Here is a 24,016-nt window from a genome sequence, read left to right as displayed (position 1 = left end):
CTCAAAGTGTCAGCGCACTACAAACTGGAATTAAAAAAAAAAACAAAACCAAAACCAAACCCCAGGACACTGCCTGTCTCCAGTTGCCAGCCCAACAGTCACCGCAACCCCCAACATGAATCACGAGGCACACAGAAAGATTTTCAGGTACAGTACTCACCCCTACCGCTGTTACTGTAAACACTTGTTAAAAACCTTACCTCCCTTCCTATCCCTGCTTACAGTGTCACTTCTCGGATCCATACACATCAATTAAAAAAATGACAAACTGCATCCTCATCAAAGATGAAAAGGCAGCAGCAACACCAGCCTGCTTGCTCCACTCACCCCATCTTAACCCAGACACCCTTCCCTAAGGAGAAACTCCAGTAAACAGACATATTATACCCTGAAGTTTAGCAGATGCAAGTTCTGTCACGCCAGCCTGAGAGGACCCTTTCAGAAAAGCGGGCACTCTGCCTCAGCGCAAGACTAATCTCAAAACCTCAGGTAAACTAAGAGAAATGCTTTGCTAGTTCAGAACTCAGCACATGCTGAGCATAAAGCATGTGTACGGAGCGTTGCAGGATGGTATGGCCTGGGCTCTTGCTCCGTAACAGCAAGACACGTCACGTTTCTGTATCGCTTTCCTCCTATACATCTCATGGCAATTTATTCTCCTTTTGAAAGAGGCGCAACGGATGCAGAATGAGAGTGATTTATTGCTGAGCCCACAGAAAGACAACATACTGCAGTAGGTAAAACATTTCCTCTGTGTTTCTAAATTCCCTTCTGGGTATACAGACACACGATAGCAAACACACTCTTCTCCTAGCTAAGCAATTGGAGCCAGCTGCCTCAACACAGTGTTTAGTAAAAAAAAAGTCAGACCTATTTCAGTTTTTGTCCTTCCTTACCCCTTTTATTCTCTCGGTCTGCTCCTCTCTCCCCATTTCCTATCTAAAAGACAAGCAAAGTTTCAGATGTTCGTGACTGCCAAATTGGGACTGCTCGTGTTGTTTCACAGCGAATTCTTGAGAATGTAGGCTTTGTCAGCTTCCCAAAGCTGATAATTAATAAAATTCTTAACATAACTCTAGTTTGGTTCGATATTGCATTTCTGAGGAGCACAGGAATGCCTTGCAATTCATTTCAAGCACTGTGGACAGTGTAATTTTCTCCTTCAGTCCTGCTAAATCTTTCGGGTATTGGACAGCAACCCATCAAAACTAGCATTAACCCAAACCAATCTGTGAAGGTATTGGGTTCTTTTTGGTTTTTTTTTCTGAAGTGAGATGTTTTACGGTTGTAATCCCAAAGCATTACGAGTCAGTACCATGCACAGACTTCAGCTACAGTGCTCTGTGCTCCTATAAAAACACTTAGTTTATGTTCTGGTTATGTGGCGAAGGAGCAGGACTGCATCTTTGCTCTATCAAATTCAACTTCGGATCTCCTGTGATACCTCAGTCCTCTTTCAGCAGATCAGCGCTACATTTGGCTCCAAGACCGAGCAACATTAATGCTGCAGAATGAGGGGATCTTAAAATGCTGTGCCTGCATGGAGCTTGATTCACAGGAACCCAGAAATGTCTCCACAAAACCAATCCTGGGGATTACGTCACTTGGAATACAGGTCAGAGAGCTGAATCACACAGAAAAAAAACAATCCCACTGTGTGAAATGGAGACATTCCCCTGTTAGCAACATTCAAATTGGATCTGCTTCACTCCAGGGAGTTAGGAAAGGAGTTATTAAATCAAGGGTGAAAGCAACTGGTAACTTCTCAGATGAAGAGACCTCATTAGCACAGCTCAGTCACAGTCACTCAGTCGCACGTGATACGAGGGGAGTGACCAGAACAAGTGGCGAGCTCCTACAGACTGTCAAACAGGAGCCTCCAGTGGAGTTAGAATGGTTTAGTGCAGCTCGGGATGTGTCTTTTAATGCTAAATAAAATGCGCACCCCTTAAAGCCAGGGGAAGAAGTCAGCGCAGAGGGCAGGGAAAAGCTTCAATTATTGCTGACTTGTGCCTAACTAAAATGGACAGGAGGAGGGCTGGGGATAAGAGAATTCTCTCTTTCCCATTAATGAGCTCACCCTGCTGGCATGTCTCCTGCCCTCCAAGATTGCTCCCACAGCACGACTATAAACCCAGCTCTATAGCTACCCGGCGGTGTAAATTACCTACTCCTGATGTAGTTCTTACATGGGTTACTGTCTGTTTCTGTCTCCAAACCATCCAGTTTCTGGCGCTCTGATGCTTTTCAAGCCCCAGCAATAAAGATCTGTACTGGTTTCAATTAACGAGCCAACGAGCCTTGCCACAGTCCTGATTCCACAAGAACAAGCTCATATTATTCACCAAGTGGTAGTAAAACACTTCATGTCAGGCAAGGGAGTGCACAGTGCTGTTACCAACTGAATCAGTTGGAAAAAGTGCACAAACCAGCTCCCCACCCTTTACCATCCCTTTTCCAAAAGGCACTCATACGAACCAGGAGTCCGAAGTACCACTGAAAATAAATTTAACAGAGAAACTCCTTTCCTACCCCACACGTCATTTCTCCTTCAGCCTGCACACAAAAGCTGGGAGACATCACATTAACAACTTTGGCATAAGAGGTCTACTGCAAAATCTACTGCATTAGGCAAGGAGCAAAAATACGAAACAGATCAACAAGCTGACATAGCCAGACAGTGATGCTACACCCATCACTAATTTCCTGATGGCTTTAACTCCTGGGCAAACTGGCTCCAGCCCATGGCTGCTCCATGCTGCTTTTCTAAATAACCCTCAGCATGGGCCATTTATGGGAACAACCCTGGCTAGCGAACTGTGAAAGAATTCGAGTCCTCTGTTTGCTACTCGGCAATGCAGGTACCTCCCCGACTTCACAGCCTAGCTTGGGTAAGTCACAGGGAGAGGGGAGGAAAGAGCACGTGAAACAAAAGTTCATCCGAGGAAGAGTAGGAGCAATTGTGTGGGTTTTTTTTTTTTTCTTGGAATGCACAGCTCATTTCTGCTACCTCCCTAAACTGCTGGTGGGAAGGTGAAGGGGACTGAGAAGAGCTACAGAAAACTCACCGTAACAAATGAGAGAAAAGTAAGCTGTGACAAAACATAACATCCAGTCAATTCCCATAAATTTTGTGAAATCAAGGGTAAAGGCGGATGAAGGATTTACATTGCAAATTGTGCTAGAATCATACAAAGGTACTGAGTTAGAGAAACGTATGGATTTAACATACGTTAAATATTAACTTGCCAGTTAATTATTCATTGACACTGACACATTAATAAAGTTTATTTCCCTGCAAAAAAAAATTTAATATTTATTTGAAGACTTCAAGAGGTTGAGAACTCATATTCAGTAGTTCCATCCATCTTCAGCGCTCCCATGGCGAACCACAATGCTTCTCATTAGCATTAGCCTCAATTTTTCTTTCAGCCATCGATTTTTGTTACACATTTCTCTTCTGGTACCCTTTCCTAGCTGTGATCACCCAAAAGCAAGATTCCCAACAGAGGAAGAACTCAAGAACGGATTGTTTCTTACCGTCATGGCCAGAGTTGAGAAGATGCTCTCCCAGGTCACAGCCAAACACCCTTTCCTTCAGGATCCCCCGCTGTTTCAGTTTCTGTTTTGTTGGGCGCGACTTCATGAATGTACGAAGGAAGGTGATGAGCTTGCCGTGTTTTTTCGACACTGCATAACAAAATAAAAAAACCACTTCCTTTTAGATTTGGCTCAATTGGGCAAGGCCAAGCATAACACGTTCCACAGAGCACGTAAGAACTGTAGTAACATTAATATCAATTATTTACAGAAACGGATTTTCCAAGGTCTGATACTAACAGAGACTTGGCTTTTGTTCTAATTCTTGGCTAGCGCAGAAATAACAGGAGACAGCTGTAATGGAAGAGTTTAACATGAAGACACACTGATCTGCAAAGCAGCTTCAGGTGGGAGTGTACTAAAGGAGAGTCACAGCGTGCTGGAGAATAGGCAGCACCTGAGAGCTACAATTTTCATCTCTGGAAGAAGGAACAAGGCTAAACTAACAAAACGAGGAATCTCACGTACATTGACAAACTCAGCACAAAAATCTACCAGCAGAAATAAACGCTTTGTTACTGGCTCTCATTCTAGTAGTCTTAGGCGCCTCCAGAACAAACGAATGACTAATAATATCTGAACTTAGAGGACATTTAGCTCTAAGGGCTACAGACCGCCCTGCCAGCACACCTGCAATTCTAGTGAACCTCGCTGCAGCTGTGGAAGTACAGCCCATTCCAGGGCATTATTAGCTCCCTGGGTCTTCTCAAGCCATTGCGAGATAAAAACATCACTGTCTGTTTTATTTAATAGAAAACTAAGGCAGCTGATTTGAAGAGACACAGTTTATCCCCTCCAGAATAAATATAAGAAGCCTACAAAGAGACGAGAACATAGCTCGGGAGCCATCCCTCCAAGCCTCCTGCTCCCTTTCTCTGCGCAATGCCGGTGAAATCGGTCACCCTGTTAAAACCATCCAGTCCCGCTAAGGAGCATAATCCACAGTTGAACGAAAGGGAGAGTCACAACAGGGCAGAAGTGGGCGACACAAATAAGCTCATGCAAATCAGGAGGAGAGGCCGAGCCAGGTTTGAATGGGAAGCAGAACAATGCCCTTGAAGGTCAACTTTTCTTCCTGAGGCCCTCTGAAAGCCAGAGAGCTCCTGCCTCCCCAACAAAAGTGCCATTGTATACATGATTTAAAAGCAGTTTAACTTCAACAGAAGAGTTCTATTGAAAAGAACAAATCACTAGGTATAAACGGCTGTGCTTTGTGAGGAAGCCTTTACAGCTCTAGGAAGTTGTAAAGGCTCCTGCAGCACCCATCGCTCCCCCGCTCCTGCCTCAGATCCCAGAGAGGAAAGACAACCGTGTATTTCACCTGCATTAAAACCCTTAAGCACTGTAATCAAATTTCAGCAGAGTCACACCATTTCAAACCAACCCCCAAAGCAATGAAGACCCCTGGTGACAAAGGTGCATCTCTCCAGTGTCACTCCTGCTCGCTAATACGCACAAAATTGAAATTCGGTGAGCAGCTTCGGAAGCTGGGACTCGGCAAAACAGAGATTTATGCAGCAATGCTTCATACAGGCAGACAGGGTATTCTTCAACCAGTCAACATGAGAAACCTCTTCCCAAGAACAAGGTTATACCATGCTATGCTTCATGATGTTTTAATCCTTTTAAACAGTGGAATACATCTGAATACCTGAAAACCTAAAATCACCAACAAACCCCACGTCTGCGTTCTCGGCAGTCGAACCCGAATCATTTAACAAAATGCAGAAGCACTGAGCATGACAAACTGTGGCTATGGGGGCTTTAATTAAAGGAATGTTTTCAGTTTGAGGTTTTTTTTTAATTGCACACAATAAATGAACAGATTGTGTTGACATGCCAAACAAAGTTAGGATAGATTTTGGTGGTATCCACCATCACAGTAAAGTAAGGGCTCATTTATCATCTCCTGTCAGCCCCACTCAGGAATAAATGGAGACAGAGTCTCATCCTGGCTTGTGTGGAATTTCAAAGCGTTAGCACCCTCGGGCTCCTGAGATAATGCTATTGGAGGTGATAGACCCGAGACAGATGCTTTTTACAACAGTCAAATAAACAGACAAATAAAGCAATTACTAATATGTACGTATTCATTTGAATCATTTCACAGACGCCGTATACAGTTCTTCATGAAGTACCTTGCTTGACTTAATGAAAAAGGAATCCATCAGGTAATGGGTTTAAAATGGAGAAAAATGCATCCAATTCCAGTACTGCAGAAACTCTACTAATGCTGGTGACCAGGTCACCAAGTGACTTTTGGGTGCCACCTCAGGCCTTAAAAAGAAAAAAAGGTGCAACCGATACACTCCTATGATCCAAGGATGTACTTCACTCGGTATTGATACTTGTTTACACAACTAACCAGAAAGGAGACCCAAATATTTAAAACACAATAAACCTGCTCTGCCATTAAGCCACTCAGTACAGGTTAAAATAATTGTCTTGTTTTCTGCATCATTAAGTAGACTCCTACAAACACACTCCCATAGTGTACCAGTGCAACAGTCCGAGGCACTGTCAGGGCAATGCCTGAGCAGGTTCAGTAACCAGAAATTCACTTATCAGCGGCCTGTTGGAACATTTGCATGGTTCCTTGGTTAAACACAGTTTTTCCCGCACCGCTCTTCTCTGAATCACTGCCTACTCTGTAAGAGAGTTTCTCAGGCTAAACCAACTTCAGAGTTTTATACCTACGCATGAATGATTCACAGATAGGAGCTAGGCTTCTCCTGGGTGGGGAAGAAAAGAGAACAGCGAGAACATCCAAGCAGTCATCTCTTTGCTGACAGGTTAGAAAAAAGAACAAAAAAGCAAGTAGGTGTCTGATAAGAATAAGCTATCCTTATAAGCTGTAAGAGCTCAGGAGGCTGTCAGGTATGCTCTTTCTGCCAATAACAAAAAAAGGTGAAATGCTTTCTACTCTGCTTCCAAGTCCTCTGGCATCATTTGACCCGCAAACCAGCGATGCATCCTAAGAGAGATTTAATTTCTGATGCATTTTGGTTTAGATGAAGCTAGCACAGCAGTCCTAGTTTCTGGATAAGCACCTACGCCAACGTTGCTACCAAGGATCCTGCAGAATAAATGTTTTCTGCTCCAAAACACTGGTCCCAAACCTTTGCTGTCCCACTGGTGACAGTACCAGCAATAGCAAGTGGTGTTCTGCTGCAGCGCAAGTAGTTGTCCTACACTCCTGCACCCATTTGCTGATCTCGAAAAACCCAGAATTAACGCATGCAAGTAAGTTAAGGAATCAAGGCGCAGGGTTTAGACCAGAAAAAAGTCTACAAGTTACAAACGAAGGAGATGTGGATAAAATAATTAGCCCTTTTCTACCTTTATTGTCCCGGCAATAAAGCGGGGATATGATAAATCTGAACCATTCACAGTCTGTGTCTCCATGTGAGGTGTTCAGGTCAACAAGTGTCACAGAAGTAAGTTCAGACCATAAAGCAGCATTACTACCAGACCATTTTAAACGGTTGCTATAGTCAGAGATGCTGCTGCGTTACCAACTGAAAGGCAAACAAAATTCCTAACATTTATCCATATTACTTTCCACCTCAGATTTAACTACTATAAAACAAATCATTTACCAAGAAATAGAGGCTTTCCTAGAAGGAGGAGGGGCTAATTTTCTGCAGAAAGGCAGGTCTGGCTAAGTATCCTGGCCTGAACAAGCAAAGACAAATTCTCCATCTAGCATAGTGAGACTGACTAAAAAAAAAACCCCAATCGAAATCCAAACAAAAATACTGCACCTGAGGTTGGACTACTTTTGAAGTTTTGCTGGCACAAATGTGTCAATTAGGAGTGAGAAAACGTATCGCACCCTCAGCTGACATAACTATGCTGGCCAAAGCCTTTATATATGATGGGAAGGGAGGGAAGAAAAAGGACTACTCATGCCAGGTAGTTTATTGTGGTTTTGGGCAACTGCCATAGTCTGTACCTCCCCGAGGAATGTTTATCAATCAAGCCGTGCCGTTGTTGCTATACCACCAAGCTTTTGTAGCGTAAGCGAGGCCCGAAGTTCCCCTGACATTGATAAAAACTATTAAATAACAATTACTTCACTAAAAGCAGGGCTCATTCACCCTAATGCCGCAGACTGAAAAGGCACTTTGGGATATACTTCACGGAGCTTGTTTACTGGAGAAATGTTTCAGCCATCAGCTGATTCAAAGTAGTTTCACGGCTGTTGTTCAGCACAATATGCTCTTCCTGGGTTACTTTGGGAACCCACTGGAAAGCTCACGGGGATCTCTTTGGGATATGCTGGGGTCTCCCGCGTCTTCTCCGACCCGCTGCCCTCCCCGGCCATCGCGGCACTCCTGTTGTGTTCCTGCACCTTTCTGCAAGGTCGCGCTGCCAGCTAAGTCACCACAGCGACCCAGATTAAAAATAATCTGCTGCACTTGATGCTCTTACGGCAGGAGAGCATGAGCAGTTGGGGCAGCCCAAGGGAGGGGGCGGCCGAGCAAACCGCAGAAAACTGGACCTTCTTACGCTGAGCTCCCTGCCACAGCCAACGCGCTGCAGAACTATACCCTCAGCCTGCTGGCAAACGAGCTGAAGTCGCTGAGGCACAACCAAGCCATGGAGTGCCAACTTCTGATCCCTCCTGTGCCCGTAGAGATTTGACAGGGATGCGGTTACCCTGGATTTAGACCCGTAAGATTAGAACGCAGTCCAACGATACCATGTGTCCCGGCCCAAACTGCAGAAGCATCATGTCTGGGCCGTAAAACTCCTCCTGAGCCCATGTCTAAAATGTAATATTTAATTACAATTGCCCAAACTGTTGGCAAAAAAGGGAAAGGTAGGATGGAAAAGAGCTCCTGGCTCCTTGGCTTTGAATCATGGTGACCAACCAGGAGAGTCTTTTAATAAATGCAGCCTTTCTGTGTCCGCGGTATTATTTTGCGCATGCATTTTCCTTCCCTTTTCAGTATGAAAAACCCCACGACGCAAGGGCTCTGAGAACAAAATGCAATACAGCCAACCTTGCAGCCCTGGACAGCATCTCCCATCTCACACACCCTGCCTCTTTTCAAAGACCGGGGGAAACAAAGAACAGAAAAAAAGCAAACAGCAGATTTCAAGGCTTGCACATTTACGTGCACAAAAAAGGTAAGCGCTCACTCGGCAGACGTCCAGGCATACGGTGACCCTGCAACATATTCCGAACGGGATAATGGCACCTTCCTATAGGACACCCTCACAAACCCACTGCCTGTCCCCCTGCAACCTTCTTACACTTTGGCCTAAGGGAAAACAAACCCGTGATAAACAAATAAAGAACACCTGCTTTATCTCCTGTTGCTATCGACAATTTTTTGGTTTTGAACTCAGGCCTAGACAAAATCCTCTTCACAGGATTGCTGTCAGCAGCATGTTTTCTAAGACAGGGTTCATAAACTTTGACTCTACGAGAAAATCTTGGAGGGTGTACGCTGACCCACATTCCCAGCACATGGCCAGCGTGTTTGTTTCTCTTATTATTAACAATGATTTTACACGCTACAGAACCCAGCTGTCCCCTGCTGCGAGGAGAGCGCGGTGCTAAGGTCAAAAGCAAGAACATGTGTGGCTGCATAGTTTAAAATATATAAACAAACTGCTATATCCCGTCACAAAGTCAAAGATGGAAAAAGGTGCGGGAATGCTGTAAAAAAAAGCACAGCTAGGTACTACAAAACAAAAGTGAAATCCATCCTCTCTGAAGAGAGATTTACAGCAAGTCAAGCTAAAATTTTTCCAGGCTATTAGCCCCTAAAGACCCATTCTCCCGTAAAATTAAACTCTACTGCACGGAGAGAAAAAGCAGCAACAGACTCTTTTGAAGAAAGAGCAGTACCCGGAATCAGGAGATGAGAAGCCAGGGGTGGTTTTGCCACCTATTTCCTACGCTCTTGATTCTGCAAACCCCCAGGAACACATTTAACTCTGTGAGTGGACTGAGTTCAGCCAGTTCCCCACACAGCATCAGTTATCTCGGCCCCTCCTTAAAACCTCAGTAAATATTTTTAATATCCATCCCTTCACACTTCGAAAGACATGCTCTGTGGACCCACATCTTACTGAAGAGAAATTATACAAAGCCAAGAACTGAGTCACATCTCCCAGTTCTCTGTCATGTTCCTTAGCAACAAGACATTTTACTCCTTTCCTCCTGCCACAGCAGATTCTATTTTGGAAGCTAATTTATACAGCCCTAAACACTCAACCAGAATCTGGAACCATGCACCACCAAGCACCGTCCTTTAGTCCTTGAACAGGATGCCGGTTTTGAAGAAGGACCAACTAACACCACATCAATAATTGCACTAATCGCTACACTGGGCTCCCTCGCTGGTCATAAAGATTTTCAGAAAGAGATTTTAAAATTCCATAGATGTGAGAGTTTAAAAATATCCTTCTACTTCCAATAACCTTCACAAATGTCTACTTACTGATTTGCTCTATAAAGAAAAGAAAAATAAAATAAAAATGCTGTGTGCTTTTTGATGCTGCAGCGTTTATCTTGTGCCAGGCTGACATCAGTTAAGGCTGGCCTCTGTGTTATAAGAAGTCACAAAATACGTTAAAGGTGATTGATTTCAGTGTCATTAGATAAAAACCATTAAAATTAACTATGATGACAAGAATTAGCCAAGAATAAGCACATATTTCCAGCTATCACAAGAGCACCATAGACACGGAGAGTAAAGTAGGTCATTAAAACCGATAAGTGATGTTGCTGTCCTTATTTACAAAGTCTAGTAATAAGGAAGGTGCACGTATTCTTGTATCTGCCCAGGCTTCTGGAGCCATCCCTTGGGCAGTGTCTGTGAGCAATCATCTCAGCAAAACTGCAGCTCTTCCTTGTCCTTGCCACCCTCAGCCTTTGGCTCAAGCTGGGAGTACCGGCTTATTTTGGTTAGCATAGGAACATCTGGCATCAGAGATCGACCAGCTTGGCAACTCACTTGGTGCTTTTTCATGCCCAGATTATACAATAACTTCTGTCAGCTTCCACTGCATTTGAGTCCCATCAGTCCTCTTCCAGAGACAGAAGACTGCAAATTCAAAAGCTAACAGCATATCTGACCAGCAGCATTGACTGTTTTCAACATTATTTATTTAACTAAAATCACACATCTGTAGTGACACGCACAAGGATTATCTACAGTTTGAACTGTCTGGAGAAGGTTTCTTTATTTATGTCAATGAGAAAATGCGTACAAGAACCAGGAACTATTCACAATGGCAAAAACTCTTTCCGTGCTCTTCATTGCCAAATTCTGCCAAAATTGTGGAGTATTTATAATGGGATAAGAAAGGCAGCCGCAAGGTTAGTTAGATGCATATGTATGTCACCGACGTACAGATAGGAAAGTTTGATACCAAGAAATCCACAATACTTTCCAGGTTGAAGATACATCGGATCTTTTCATAGACTCTAAGGCCATAAGGGAGCACTAAGATAATATGACCTGACCTCCTGAACAAACAGACCACAGGACATGTCTGAATTAATTCCCTGAAGTACAGCACACCTACCCTGAGGGAAGCAGTATATGGTTAGGAGATACAAATCAGTTAGCTGAAGGCTAGCTGAGAAAGGAGAGAGGTTTCAAAGGTACAAGGGCTGACAAGGTCAATCTATTAATTCCATTAACATGTTTGAATTCTATTTGGGAAAAAAAAGAAGCACTGGTTAATACGGTCTTGGTGACAACGCAGCAGGGATGGGCTTCGGTTAGGTAACATGAGGGCCTCAAGGGCTTGCAATTGGAGGTGAGGAAATTATAAGAGATGAGGCTGTAGCTCAAAGGAAACCAGTTATCAGAGGCCAAAACTGGAAAACAAGTGGGAGTTGAAAACAAAACGATAGAGATAAGGGCATTTAGCACACAAAGCAGTAGCCGCAGCAGCTCAGGTGGCACAAAGAGGTCACAAGGCCAGCAGTGGGACTGGGAGACAAGGGGAGCAAACTGGAAAGCGTAGAGCTAGGAGAAAAACAGCAAAAGAGGCACTTGAAATATCTATTTTCTCTTTCATTCGTACTACGTTTTGCTAAATGTCTATGAGTTCCAGCAGAGTTTAATGCAGTCCTTTCGCTTATCTCGCTTACCTCCGAGATTAATGATCCTCTTGAAAAATAATGTTCTGACTCGGGTAACTATCTCGAGCAGAACTAAACATCAGATCTGCCCGTCAGGGAGACAGTGTTAGTCTTTCACCCACGTTCGCTTTGGGATATCGTGATCATTTGACCTTGCATGCCCAAGCACACACTACTCCCATACGTATGTGAGATCTTGACATGAAAATGTACTGAAGCCTTTGTGCGACACTAAATTCGCACTAAAGAGAACGTGATACTGGAACTTGAATGTATCTCTAATACTTACGCAATTTGTACAGCTTTTAGAAGAAACCCTATTTTAGAACACCACCAAAGGTGATGCACTGTGCCCCACGAAAGGCGTTACTGGTTAGCAGATTTCTTATCTCGAACCTCAAGTGACCCACTAGCATTAAGGACAACCAGGTAAGCATCATCACCCAAGTAAGCAGCAACATCAACCAGGTAACTGTGTGTTAGATACTCTCCAGATACTTGTAAATAAGGAAGAGAGGGGAGAACAATCAAGAGCCAAGATGCCACCTAACCCATTAGGTGACACCAGCACAGGTTCAACTGTACCTCAGGCTTCTCTGCCAGACCTTTCTCCAACTCAACAGCCTCCAGTGACGAAAATGCCACACATTCTCTGTTGGTAATTACTTGAGCTGCTACCTATCCTTACAGATGGAGTTTCTTAATGGCTGACCTCAGCCTCCCTTTAATACAACCTAACCCAAATGTTTGTTGTCCTGTCAACAGCGTCCATGGCTTCAGAGAAGTCAAGAATCGACTGTTCTCAAACTCATACTTATTTGAAGGCAAACTGCCTTTGCCCTCCCTTGTTCAAACACCAGCTGTACGCTGCATGCAGTATCTTTCCTTGATCGAAAGGCTTCAAAACAGCCTAAATGAAGCTGCAGCATGGCTGCTTGAGCCTCACCCACACTATTTCTGCTTCTGCTACAAACGGTAGCAGCGCTGCAGGAGATTTTCCAAAAACTTGACAGTAACCCAAGACAACCCTGAATAACGTCAAGTACTTTGGACACATGCACGCAGCCCAGAGCCTTCACTAGTCATTCAAACACAAATAATGCTTCAGCCCAATCCTGACATCAGCTAAACCGGGATAACCAGAGTGACTGCGGCAGTCAAGTCGCTCCAGTTTTGCATGGCAGCACGCTCAAGCTTGGGTGGTGGGAGGAGGCAAGCAATGAAAAAAGATCTGACATGAATCAACAAACAAGGAAAATTGAATAATTGGAAGCTCGGCAGATGGAGCCCAATCCTGGAGCAAGAGGGTGTTTGCTCTTACGCAAGGCCTTGGGAAGACACTGGGAAGGAACCTTTTTATTCCATCAGGATGGGACACGAGCAATCCACCTGGAATAAGGAGGAGACTCGGGTCAAAGCACACTACCTCCCTTTTCTTAAACCACACGGCACAGCCGTTACTTCAATCCTCCGCATACAGACTTTTCTGAAGTATGCGGTACTCCCAGTACGACAAGTAATGTTAGTGCTGCTCTCCCAATCCCTTCACGAAAGATGCCTATCTCCATTTTCACTAGCCAGAGGGCAGCTGTTTACAGCCCAGTCCAGCTCCTTTCAAATTACAGTGTCCTACTCTTCCAAGATTGTTATTGGTCTGGTTCTTTCTCTGTTTACGACCCTGACTTTCTAAATTGTTTATAATTCCGCTATTAAGACCTGCATTAAGTCCTGAGATGATTCTGCCTTTGGAAGCACAACTCCCACTCATCTGGAGTGGAAACAAGACAATGGACATCAGCCTCATTCACATTACAGTCACTTTATACAGCACCGGCAGGATACAATAGCTTTAAAGAGGATGAAAATGCCATCTTCCCATACATCCTCCTTACACAGCTAAAGAAGTGCAAAAAAGCTTTACTTGAAAATGAAAATTGGGCCCAACACATTTGGGGATTTGCAGCGAACTAAATCTGCTTTCTAAGACTTTGGAATGCAGATATTGTATTGTTTTGCCTGCTTTATTCTTTTCCTTTATCTTACCAGTCCAGAGCTTTGATTTCAAATGAGACTCTTTTATCATGCCTGTGTGGTGCCCAGAACAAAGGAGGATGGGGAAGAGTGGAAAGGGGAGGCCTCCTGTCTTCTCTGTCATAAATAATAAGATCCTGCAGGGCATTTAGTCCTTAAAATGGACTATAGCTTCTAGGAGGTTTTCTGAACAAATACGAACAGATGAGCCATGGCCACTTGCAAAGTGTCTACTAGGATCACGGTAACTACTCTCCCTGGGAATTTTATTTTTCAGAGTGTGCATTCACTGCCCTGGGGCTCCAGCAAACAAAGGACTAGCATTTTTAAACAGGAAGCCCTTTTCTCCTGAACAACAGCATCAATAATATTTATGCTTAAGAATGCATCCTATGTCCTCCGAGTGCCAGTCTGGGGAGGGAGGGAAAACAAAAAGATAAAGTGATATGCAAAAATCCATTGAAATTCAAATTCTAGACATTCCCATCTGTCAGCTGCCTCTTTGGGAGCTAGGTATAAATCTGAGCAGGAAGCACTGATCTCACATCTCTGCAACCCCGAGGACTGCGGGGGCATACTTGACTGCGCCGGAGGGGGCTCGCAAGCTGAAATTCTTTCTGCCCTGGGATTTGGGTGGGAATCCTCATACAAATCATCCCAGACATGAAAGAGGCTCCCTTTAACAGCTCCGGCTTGCTACGCACCCATGACCCTAGACTAAGTCCAATAAAATAGTTTACAACTATGGACCTAGTGAGTAGAAAGGCGCAATAGAAACCTGAAGTCAGAGATTAGGGAAAGGGAAACAGAAGCAAAACAATTAGCAACGGGGGGCTGGGGGAAGTACGCGGTGTTAATTAGTCTTGAGTTGGCAAGAGAAGCCAACCACCAAGCCAGGCAACCTGCCCACAGGCACAGATCCCCGAGGATCTTCTCTCCCAGCAGAAACAAACGGGTCCACAAGCGGCAGCCAGGGTGTCGGATGAGAGCGCACCGCTGGGAATTAACTGAGTAACAGGTACTTTTTCACCCAGCTAAAAACGTGATGTCAGGCTATCGCCCCACAGCAGAAGTCATTCAGGAGCCTCGACTGCCTTGCCCCGGCGTAAGAGCAGCTCTGCTCCAGGCACGATGTCGGCGTCGCAGCCTGGCATCGCTCTGCCCACCTTTTCGGGGAGGTCGGCGGGCGCCTTATAACTCCGGTACGTGCGAAGACACCTCTTGGCCAGCGAAGAAAAACCTTAATTCCGAGGCACTTAATTCTCCATAAACCGCGAATTAAAGAGCTGGCAAGTTACTAAGCAACAAGTGGGGGGGGCAGGAACCTAAAAATACGCTGCGAGTCTTACATAAGAAAGACGCTAATGCGAGGCAGGGCACGGGGGGGGGGGGGGGGGGTGTTAATGATTAAAAAAAAAAAGAGCCTTTTCTTACCTTCCTCCTCTCCTCGCCGCCGGCCAGAGCACCTCTCCGGCGCTGTCCCCGGGGGTCTCTCGCCCAGCTCTGCCCGCCCCCGGCCCGAGGAGGGGACGAGCCGCAGGCGGAGCCGCCCGGTGCTGGGTGGGCGCCCTCCCGCCCGCCGCCTCTGCGGCTGCCGCCAGGCCCCTCCCCGCCGAGCCCGGCCCCGGCCGCCCGGCTCCGCCTCACGCAGGTGCCGCCTGCTCGGGGCCGGCGGGTTCCCGCTCTCCTCCCCTGGAAAGGCCGCGGCCTGGGCCTCGCTTCCCCGCCCGGCCCGGGCCCTTTGGACCTCGGTGGGCGAAGGGCAGAGGGTGAGGAGCGAAGCAGGGCTCTGGTAACCCACCGCCTCTCCCTCAACCTCTGTTCTCGGGACGGAGACGGGCTCGCCGTCCTCTTGCGGGTTCCTGACCGAAAACAGACTTTGCGGGTGGCAAAGGACGGGGCGAGGAGAGCCGCGCTCGAGTCCGTCCAGGGTTTTCTCGTTCCTCTGCCCCTTTGCGCCCGGATAAACCGGAGGGGATCGCCGCTCACTGCCCGATTTCGTCAAGACTGCAGGGGTCAGGGGTTGCGCCCGCGCCATCGTTTTAAGCGCGGGTCTCTCGCCTGCACCGCAAATCCTCAAGTCCACGCAAAAAAAAGGCCGTCTCGGCGCGTCCGAAAGGGAGAGAGACGGTGAGCGGGCTGGAACGGTTCGACAGAAGCGCGTCCAAACCTGCAGACTGGACATGGGCACACGCGAGCCCCATCTGCCCCTGGGGACAGCAGGGACACTTTGCACCCAGGGTGTCCTTTCTCTTAATCTAATTACAGCACTAAAGAAATTATGCCCCCTCCCACTCCTGAGTGGCTGTTAACCCACACACTTTGCGGCCCCGTTGATCAGATCCCTGAAAACAAACGCAATCAACAATTCTCCGGGAGTTCTGCCATTTAAAAACAAAGCAAAATGACACGGATCATTCTACAGTGACCTAGCTTGCAGCCCAGCTCCAAAAAACTCCGGCATCAGCACAATGCGCTCCAGAGCAGAAAGCAGAACGCACCGTAACTTGACTTTACCGCCAGCTACGGCATCCCTGCTCAGCCCGAACCAAGGCCGGCACCCAGCAGCAGGTACAGAAGCCGAGAGGGTCTCGGGGCTGGAGAAACTTCAGCCTGGCCTTCCAGCCTTTTCCTGGTGCCAGTGAAGCTGGTGGCGTTAACCTGCGTCGGTCGCGTGCTCGAGGAATAAATACTGCTGCTGTTCTTTTTAGCCACGCTGACCCCAAGCTACTCAGTTCGTACGAGGCTGCGGTGCAGTTTATCAATCTCGGTAACTGCTGTCACACACTTTAAAGTGTGGGCTTACTAGATAAGTTGGACAACCTCAGGGTCAGAAGGATTAGAGAGGAATCTGCTTCTATTTATGCAGACATCTTGATGATCAGGAGGGTAAAACTCATTTTTTTGGTGTTCACAGTTTCTCCTCAAGCAAATGTGTTATTTTCAAAATTGTTTGGTGACTCATATCTCCAAACAATGCTTGTTCTCCAGCTACTTATTACACTTGGTATTTATTACTGGAATTGTTTTGCTTGGACAACCACCATACTAACACATTACTTTTTTCCTTAGCAGCCAAGCCTGACTCCTAAATCCGGTTCTATACGTGCTTATGTACAATTCTGATTAGAAAACCTTCTCCCCGATACCAACTCACCATTCCAGGAATGTTCTTCCTATCAAACCCATTGATAAAAGTTGGTAAAATCCCAACACAAACGGGGAACGAACACAACAGAAGCAATGCTTTTCGAAATTTAAATGCAAAATGCACATACAATTCAAAATAGCAAAACAGTATACAGGACTGCAGACTAGTAACACTATCAGCTACCCAAAACTGCCAGGATGTGTTATATGGTTCCTCCATCAGGTTTGGGTTTTGTTTTGGTTTGGTTTTTTTTTTTTTTTTTTTTTTTTTGCTTTTTAATGTAGGCCAGGCAGAATCCTGCAAGGCTGATAAACCACGTTGTGACAAACTGTTCCGGTTCGCCCACTTTGCTGGTGCACAGTTTCCAACTAGGGCCAGAGATCGCACAATCCTATTTTTGCTAATCAGAGCAGGAACAGAACAGCTGCATCACCAGTAACACAGAGCTCCCTCAACTGTAGATTTGGGTATTACCTCTGAAAATCATGGCTCTGATGATCAACAGTGCTTGAGGAGGTATTTTACTACATGGTGTACAATGGCACACCTTTCCCCCACCCGCGCTTTGTTTCCTATGAAGAAAAATACTTAATGCTTGTTACAAAATGCCTTTCTTTTAGGAACGAAACCTGAGCAACCAGGGATGTGGCTCTTCTGCACCTGGAAAAGACAAGTCTGCGTTTGGCACAGCACGGCATCACGGCTAAAGAGCTTGTTCGCATCACCACATGGACGTAACTCCTCTGGCTCTGGAGCTTACGGGGCTCTGCCCCCAGACAGGGGATCTTTGCCCTCCCCTGTACTGAACGGTACGGGGATGCCCTCTCGCTTCTTCTGAATATTTGACTGAAAACAATAAAATAATCTTCACATGTGAGTCTCATTTTCTGTTCCTAATTTCTTTTGCCAGACGATTTTAAGGAACAAAAGCAAGCGAAAGAGATGCATTCTCCCCTATTTACGTGTTCATAAGCTTGCAGTGGAGCAGAAGAGGTAGATAATGAATGTTTAACTTTTAAACACAGCTAACAAGCCCGAGCGTTTGACATCATAGACAAAAAGGCTGCATCCACACACTTGTCGCAAATCCAATCCTTACAGCATTCTGAAGTTTAACCTATCCCCCAAAAGTTATTTCAGATAGAAGTATTGGGAAGGCAGAGTAACCTAAAAAATGTTACTAATATACCCTGTAGCTTCTTCCACTTTCTGGTTTTGCAAATTTAACCACTGAAGGAAGCTTCAAGCCATTATTAGACGTTAGGCAGCCAGTATTTTTCAATGCTGCTTCTTACTCAGCGAGATTTATCCTGCAATCAAATACTCTCAAAACACACAAAAAAGAACCCCCCAAATAACGCCCCCCCCCCCTTTTTTTTTTAAAAGAGGGTTTTGGTGAGAAACTAAGACTATGCATGAGAGCAGACTGGGAGATTAAAAAACCCCTGACAGAACAGCACACCATGCAATAGACTGCCATGGGATAACCTCAAATTGATTTGATTTGATTCACAGAGCTCACAAAAACCAGGTTTGACATAAAGGTATCTCATGTCACAGAGTACCTTGACAATCACGTGGTGACTCGCTCTTTTGGTGGACGTAGCCACGGTCTGCCATGGCTTTCCAGGTTTGCAAGAAAAATATTCCATTTACAAAGGTAAAAAACACAGTTCGGAATGATGCATTACACAGCCAAGCAGGTAACAGGACTTTTGCTTGCCTTTCCTTTAGCAAAAGCAAGTTCCCATGAGAACAAGTCAAAGAATTCGATGCAAGCTTCCCACTGCAGTTACAGGATTAAATGCTGAAGAAGAATGAGCACGGCACTGACACAAGTTCTTAAATGAAATCCGGCAGATGAAACTTCAGCTCAGCAAAGTCTTCTGAATTAATCACAGACACAGGCTGATTCATGAGCTAGCGAAGCAAGCCCTAAAGGCCAGAGTAATATTATGATCTGCAGTTTGCAGCAGTTAAATTCACTACCAGGGACTGGGGAAGAAAGGAGGGAGGACAGAGAGAGATGGAGAGACAGAGAGGGGCAGAGGAGTAGTCTTGCCTTGGCTGCTTGTGTAGGACTTCTGATGGAAACACGCCACAGATCTTCTCCAGGCAGCGGACAACGTGCCTTTCTATGTGTTCACTTAAGGATCCTCCCAAAGATACACCATAGCTGTGCCCAAAGCAAGACCTTCTGAGAAAGCCAAACAAACATTACGGGTCTGCCAGCACATATTCTCCAGCTCCGCTCACTTTTAACATTAATTTATAGTTTCACACAGCCACCTTCGTGCAGATGTAGCAAGAACACCGATCCCTAAGGACATTGGTGATAGCCAGATGGAGTCAGAGCCCAAGCATCGCTCCTTTGCGTACAGAGATGTGACGGTGCAGCTGCTCAGCCTCTGTGAACTTAACAGGACCAGGTTTTAATTGGAGATTTGAGATATGCACCAGCATGACCCTTGATAAATCCGTATGCCAATGCAAGAAGAGATCAGAGCTATGTGCTATCATCTAAGGTTAAAGCTGCCTGAAAATATTTCTGAGCCACAACTTGGCTCCCACACTAATTTACAGAATTATTCAGGAGAAAAGAAGAGGAAAAGCAGAGCAGAACAAACTACCTTTTCCCATGATTTCAAAGCTCTTAGCATAACTGCAGAGTTTTGCTCAAGCCAGCTATTATTAGAGTTAAGTCCCATTTTGACAGAGCTTGTGAGAAAGGAAAAAAATACCTCGTTTAAAAATAACAAAACCCTCCAACCTGAGTAAGTGGAGAGCAGGCAGAGTGAGAAAGCAGCACAGAACATGTGAAAAGAAAGCCGGCCTTATTAATAGCACATCGGTGCCTCCAACACCCCTGCACTCAGCCAAGTTTTACCGCTTTATTTCACAAGTAGTCATCCTATTTCAGTGGATTCAGCCTCTCAAAAAAAAGGTTAAGCATGCCAGCCCCAAACGCTGTGAATCTTTCCATAACAGAAACATTAATATATCTCTTTCTTACCTACACAATACACAGATCTACATAATTATTTCTGAACTGATGCGTACAGACTGTGCACAGATCCATACGCCACGCTTGTTCGTTTTCTTTTCCAATTAAAATTCCCCAGGAAACATGGCCAAGACTTGCCCCAAAATTACCTGTCAAAATGCGGGAAGCCTGAAGCTAGTGCCTACGGGTTCAACTTCTTCAGAAAGCCTCAGAGGCTGCAAGTGACCACACACGAGGAAGAAATTGCACCACCGGGAATACAGAAATTAATCTGTCTCTTCCTCCTACCTGTGTTTCAGGCATTTCCCTGTGACTTCAGGAGATGCCAGGCTGATTTCCAATGCTGTAATTACACCAGTGGTGCCTCCCCGTGGAGATGCAGGATATGCTGGGAGAAGGTGTTTCTCAACTGGCAGAGTTCTGCTGCTCCCCTTGACACGACCTACGCTGATAAAAGGGCTCTTCTGCCAGGACAGCTGTGCCTACACCCCGACTGGGTGTTTAGGGTGGTTTTGTTGGTTTTGGGTTTTTTTGGTTTTTTTTTTCAGATAAGCTGCGTCAGCTCTGGGCGTGATCTTTTTCATACTTAGAGCAGACTCAGCAATGCCAGAAAAAACATTAGTGCAAATCTGGCCTGAGGTTGGAGACAGAGGCCTCATTCACTGATGCCCTGCACCTGCGCTGTTACTGATATTGTACAAAGAAGCCAAAAGGTCACCAGAGCAATCACCTTTTTCGCTCAGCTTGCACTTGTGCGAATAATTACACAGGGCACAAGGCGATGCTCATGTGCAGTAACTTATCCCTGTAAACTACTTGCTTTGCACACATGACATTTGTTTGTGAAATTACAAAGGCTCCCCTTCTTGGGGGTTGGGAGGGAGAAGACAAGCAGGTCTTGCAACAGATTAGAAAACTCTCCTTTTACTTTAGCTAAAAAAGAAAAAAAGCAATAAATGAAATGGCAAAACCAAGCTGTATCCTTCTCCTCACCTTGGGTCTCTAGAGCCTGCAGATGCCCTTCTGGTTTAGTCCAGACCTCTCTCCTGGTCTTCCCCCAAACCATGGGGTCTCCTGCCCTGCCAAGCTTCCTCTGCCTCTGACCCTGCTTCCCCTGGACCCTTCAGAGACAGCAGTAATACCCAAATCCCTTCTCTTCTACAGGTAAAACTCCATGCTTTCAAATCCAGGCCTCTTCAAGAAAATGTCAACCAATTTACGCACAAATACCTCATAACCATCACGACATGTTTCCACAGCACCTAGGAACGGTTACAAAAATACCTATTTGGTCAGATTGCAAACACTGCATCGACTACGAACGTTACTTCAAACTCCAGATTGCAAAATACTGCATCAACTACGAACATTACCTAAAACTCTCATAGAGTCTGTGGGTAAGGAACACAACCATGGGGGCTTAAAAAACACTGCCAAAATACATGCTTGGTTCTTACTCCTACTGTCAGAAAACATCTGCACTGTTAAAGGATTAAAGGATTAAGAAGGAATAAAAAAATACATTGACTTCCTAATGCTACGTATCCTTAGGAACTTATTTGAAATACTTAAAATTCTTGCTTGTCTCTCACTTAGGAGCTAGCCAAGATTTATAGATTTTACTTAGGTGGACAGGACAAGTATTTCAGATTTGCCACTGAAGGCTAAATTCAAAAGCAAGTTACATACAAAAATACGTTCTCATAGCCAGAGGTTCATTGCAGCGTGCAGAAAAAAAATATTTGACACTTTTTAACTTTGAGAACTTTTTTTACGCTCCACGTAAATCCACTACATGTCCCAGTTTGGACATGCATACTTGCCCAATGAACAGAGAATCTGTAATTTAGAGTTTCTGTCAATATCTCTTCCTAGCACACAGGCTCTAGGGAGCTGTTCTCTCAAACTCATACTTTTCAGGCAGAATCACAGATTTTATGGTGCGACTTTCATAGGAGACCAGATGAATCCTGTATATAGCAGCATTTCCACAGATCAGCCCACAGTTCTCGTCCCTTTCTATTTCTGCCAAAAAATGGGAAGGAAAAAAAGAAGGGGGAAGAATCACTTGAAACAAGGGAGGGAGAGCAAAGAGAAAGGAAGACTCCAAGGAAAGAAAAAACTAACAGGAAAATGCTGCTGCAGTCCTGGTTTGTACCACAATTCTGTACACAAATTTAAAGACCTAAAAAGACTAACCACTGCAATAGCATGTCTTATAGCTGTGCGCAGTCCTGGGCAGTTGCCGCAATAAATCCCCTTCTCCTAAAACCAGGTAATTTCCCTGCACTGAAAACAAGCAATGCAACATAATTATGGAAGACTAAGTCTGGCATTCCTAATGTATCCAAGATGCAAACTACCAGCAAAATAATACTGCTAAAAAAATTTTCATTTTTCAAAGCAAGCATCCAACACTTATTACGGGAGTAAAATAAAGCCTTAAAGCCTAGTTAAAAAAATAAATCCGCCTTTGGTGACTTTAGAAGGTAACAATGGAAATACAGACAAGGATTTCAGCAGAGGCAGAGCTTTACACATAGGCAACCACAAGAAGATTTGCAATCAGTTGAAATACAATTAGAAAAGTGGCCTGCCACTTACCAAGCACTTAAAATCACTGAATGGCACAAACATTAGCCTCCTTAATAAACTGAAACACAATACCAGCGCTGTGTACAGCAGCACCCAAGTGAGCTCTGACTGGCTGTATTTATCAGCACCGCTCCAATATCAAATATCCATTAACCTATTTGTTTTACCCAAAGAATAGATTGGGATGATCTCTGTGAAAGGTACGGTTACCCTGCAAATGCATTTCAACCTCAATACAAAGGGACTAGATGAAACAGAGGGACATAAGAGGACAACACATTGTCTGGGCACTTTGCAAGAAATACAACGTGTTGCCTGCCTTACTGTAAAGCCCTGATCTAGCCTGCAGGAAAACAAAACTTACACAGTTTGCTATCGAATCTCTCCTAAAATTCCACTTACATTTTCTTTCAAAGCACTTAGGAGATCCAGGAAAACCAAAGTCCAGATATGATTTAACAAAACAAAACAAAACAAATTGAAAACTCTGTTATCAAATACCTCTCAATAACTGACGATCAAATTGTTTAAGTACGTAAAATGTACCAGAGAAATATCTCAGTTCCTTAGTTCCACTGGAACACTTTAATTTTACCTAATGCTAGTTCTGAAAAGCTATAACGACGTTGTCATGCCAATGACAACACAACACAGTTGTTTTCTGCTATCACCGTGCAACCGGGTACACATTAGTGTCATTTACATTGCCATAAAACTCTAGCATTTAACCACATTTCTTTTCTTTCTTATTCAAGCAAGTTCTTTCCTCCAGAACATGGTCAAATAGGGTTTGGCACACGCTTTGGATATATCTTTCTGAGGCACAAATCGAAAGCCTGGGAAAAGAAGAACACTTTATATTTAGAAATTCAGCAGTGGGGGGAAAATAAAAGAAGCTAATTTATGATACACAGACTAATAGCCATGTAGCCACTGATACTGCAGAGCATACCCAGTACAAGGCCGTTATGTTAGGCAGTACTCTTAAGATTCGGACTCACTGACTTGAATGAAATCACTTGCAGAAAATCTTCCCATAAGAAGGCAGATTCTTAGAATCAGGCATTGGCTTTTCTAGCCAACAGATATTAATCTAAAATTAATAATAAACTATTTCAACTACATCTAGCTTCTGTAACCAAACCTAGGGTGTTAGTAAATAGTTATTGCTACCACATACAGTGTTAGACTTGGTTAGGACACCGAGAGACTAATTGTACATAACGGGCTCTACCTGAGCTCAGCTGGGACTGGTTCAGAGCCTCTGTAACATATGCAGAACCTGGCTTTACACTATCCATCTCCAAATCTGCACATAATTAAGGTCAGGTGGGAAGAGGGCAGAGGGACAGACAGAAGGCAAGAGAAAGGACAAAGTTAAATTAAAACATCTCCTGGAACAAACTGCAGGAGACTAATAATTTGATTTGTAAGGACAGCAATTAAGAGAAACAGTGCTACAGAAATCCAGATTTTAGTGTTCTGCATTCTAAGGTGTTGCTTCTCTGGCATGTGCTAGACC

At 44.7% G+C, this 24,016-nt stretch overlaps 1 protein-coding gene and 1 long non-coding RNA gene across 8 annotated transcripts in view; one reads left to right on the top strand and one right to left on the bottom strand.

Annotated features, from left to right (window-relative positions):
• The window catches only part of ARHGAP32 (Rho GTPase activating protein 32), a 259,692-nt gene that overhangs the window by 35,306 nt on the left and 200,370 nt on the right, over window positions 1-24,016 (bottom strand). For 4 of the 7 annotated variants that reach the window (XM_069788197.1, XM_069788195.1, XM_069788196.1 and 1 more), the window contains 2 exons: window positions 23,729-23,803; window positions 3,541-3,690 (listed from right to left, as the gene is read on the bottom strand). In XM_069788197.1, the coding sequence (XP_069644298.1) occupies window positions 3,541-3,690; window positions 23,729-23,803 (225 nt within the window). Of the gene's footprint in view, window positions 1-3,540; window positions 3,691-15,178; window positions 15,303-23,728; window positions 23,804-24,016 lie in introns of those variants that run through there. The other 3 variants (XM_069788198.1, XM_069788200.1, XM_069788202.1) reach the window with 2 other exon arrangements.
• LOC138686203 (uncharacterized) lies at window positions 17,184-17,772 on the top strand. The gene is made up of 2 exons (XR_011325577.1): window positions 17,184-17,411; window positions 17,516-17,772. It is a non-coding gene; the product is annotated as an uncharacterized lncRNA (long non-coding RNA).

The sequence above is a fragment of the Haliaeetus albicilla genome, chromosome 7 (assembly GCF_947461875.1).
Source record: "Haliaeetus albicilla chromosome 7, bHalAlb1.1, whole genome shotgun sequence".
Classification (NCBI taxonomy): domain Eukaryota; kingdom Metazoa; phylum Chordata; class Aves; order Accipitriformes; family Accipitridae; genus Haliaeetus; species Haliaeetus albicilla.
This window is presented reverse-complemented; position numbering and strand designations above follow the sequence as displayed.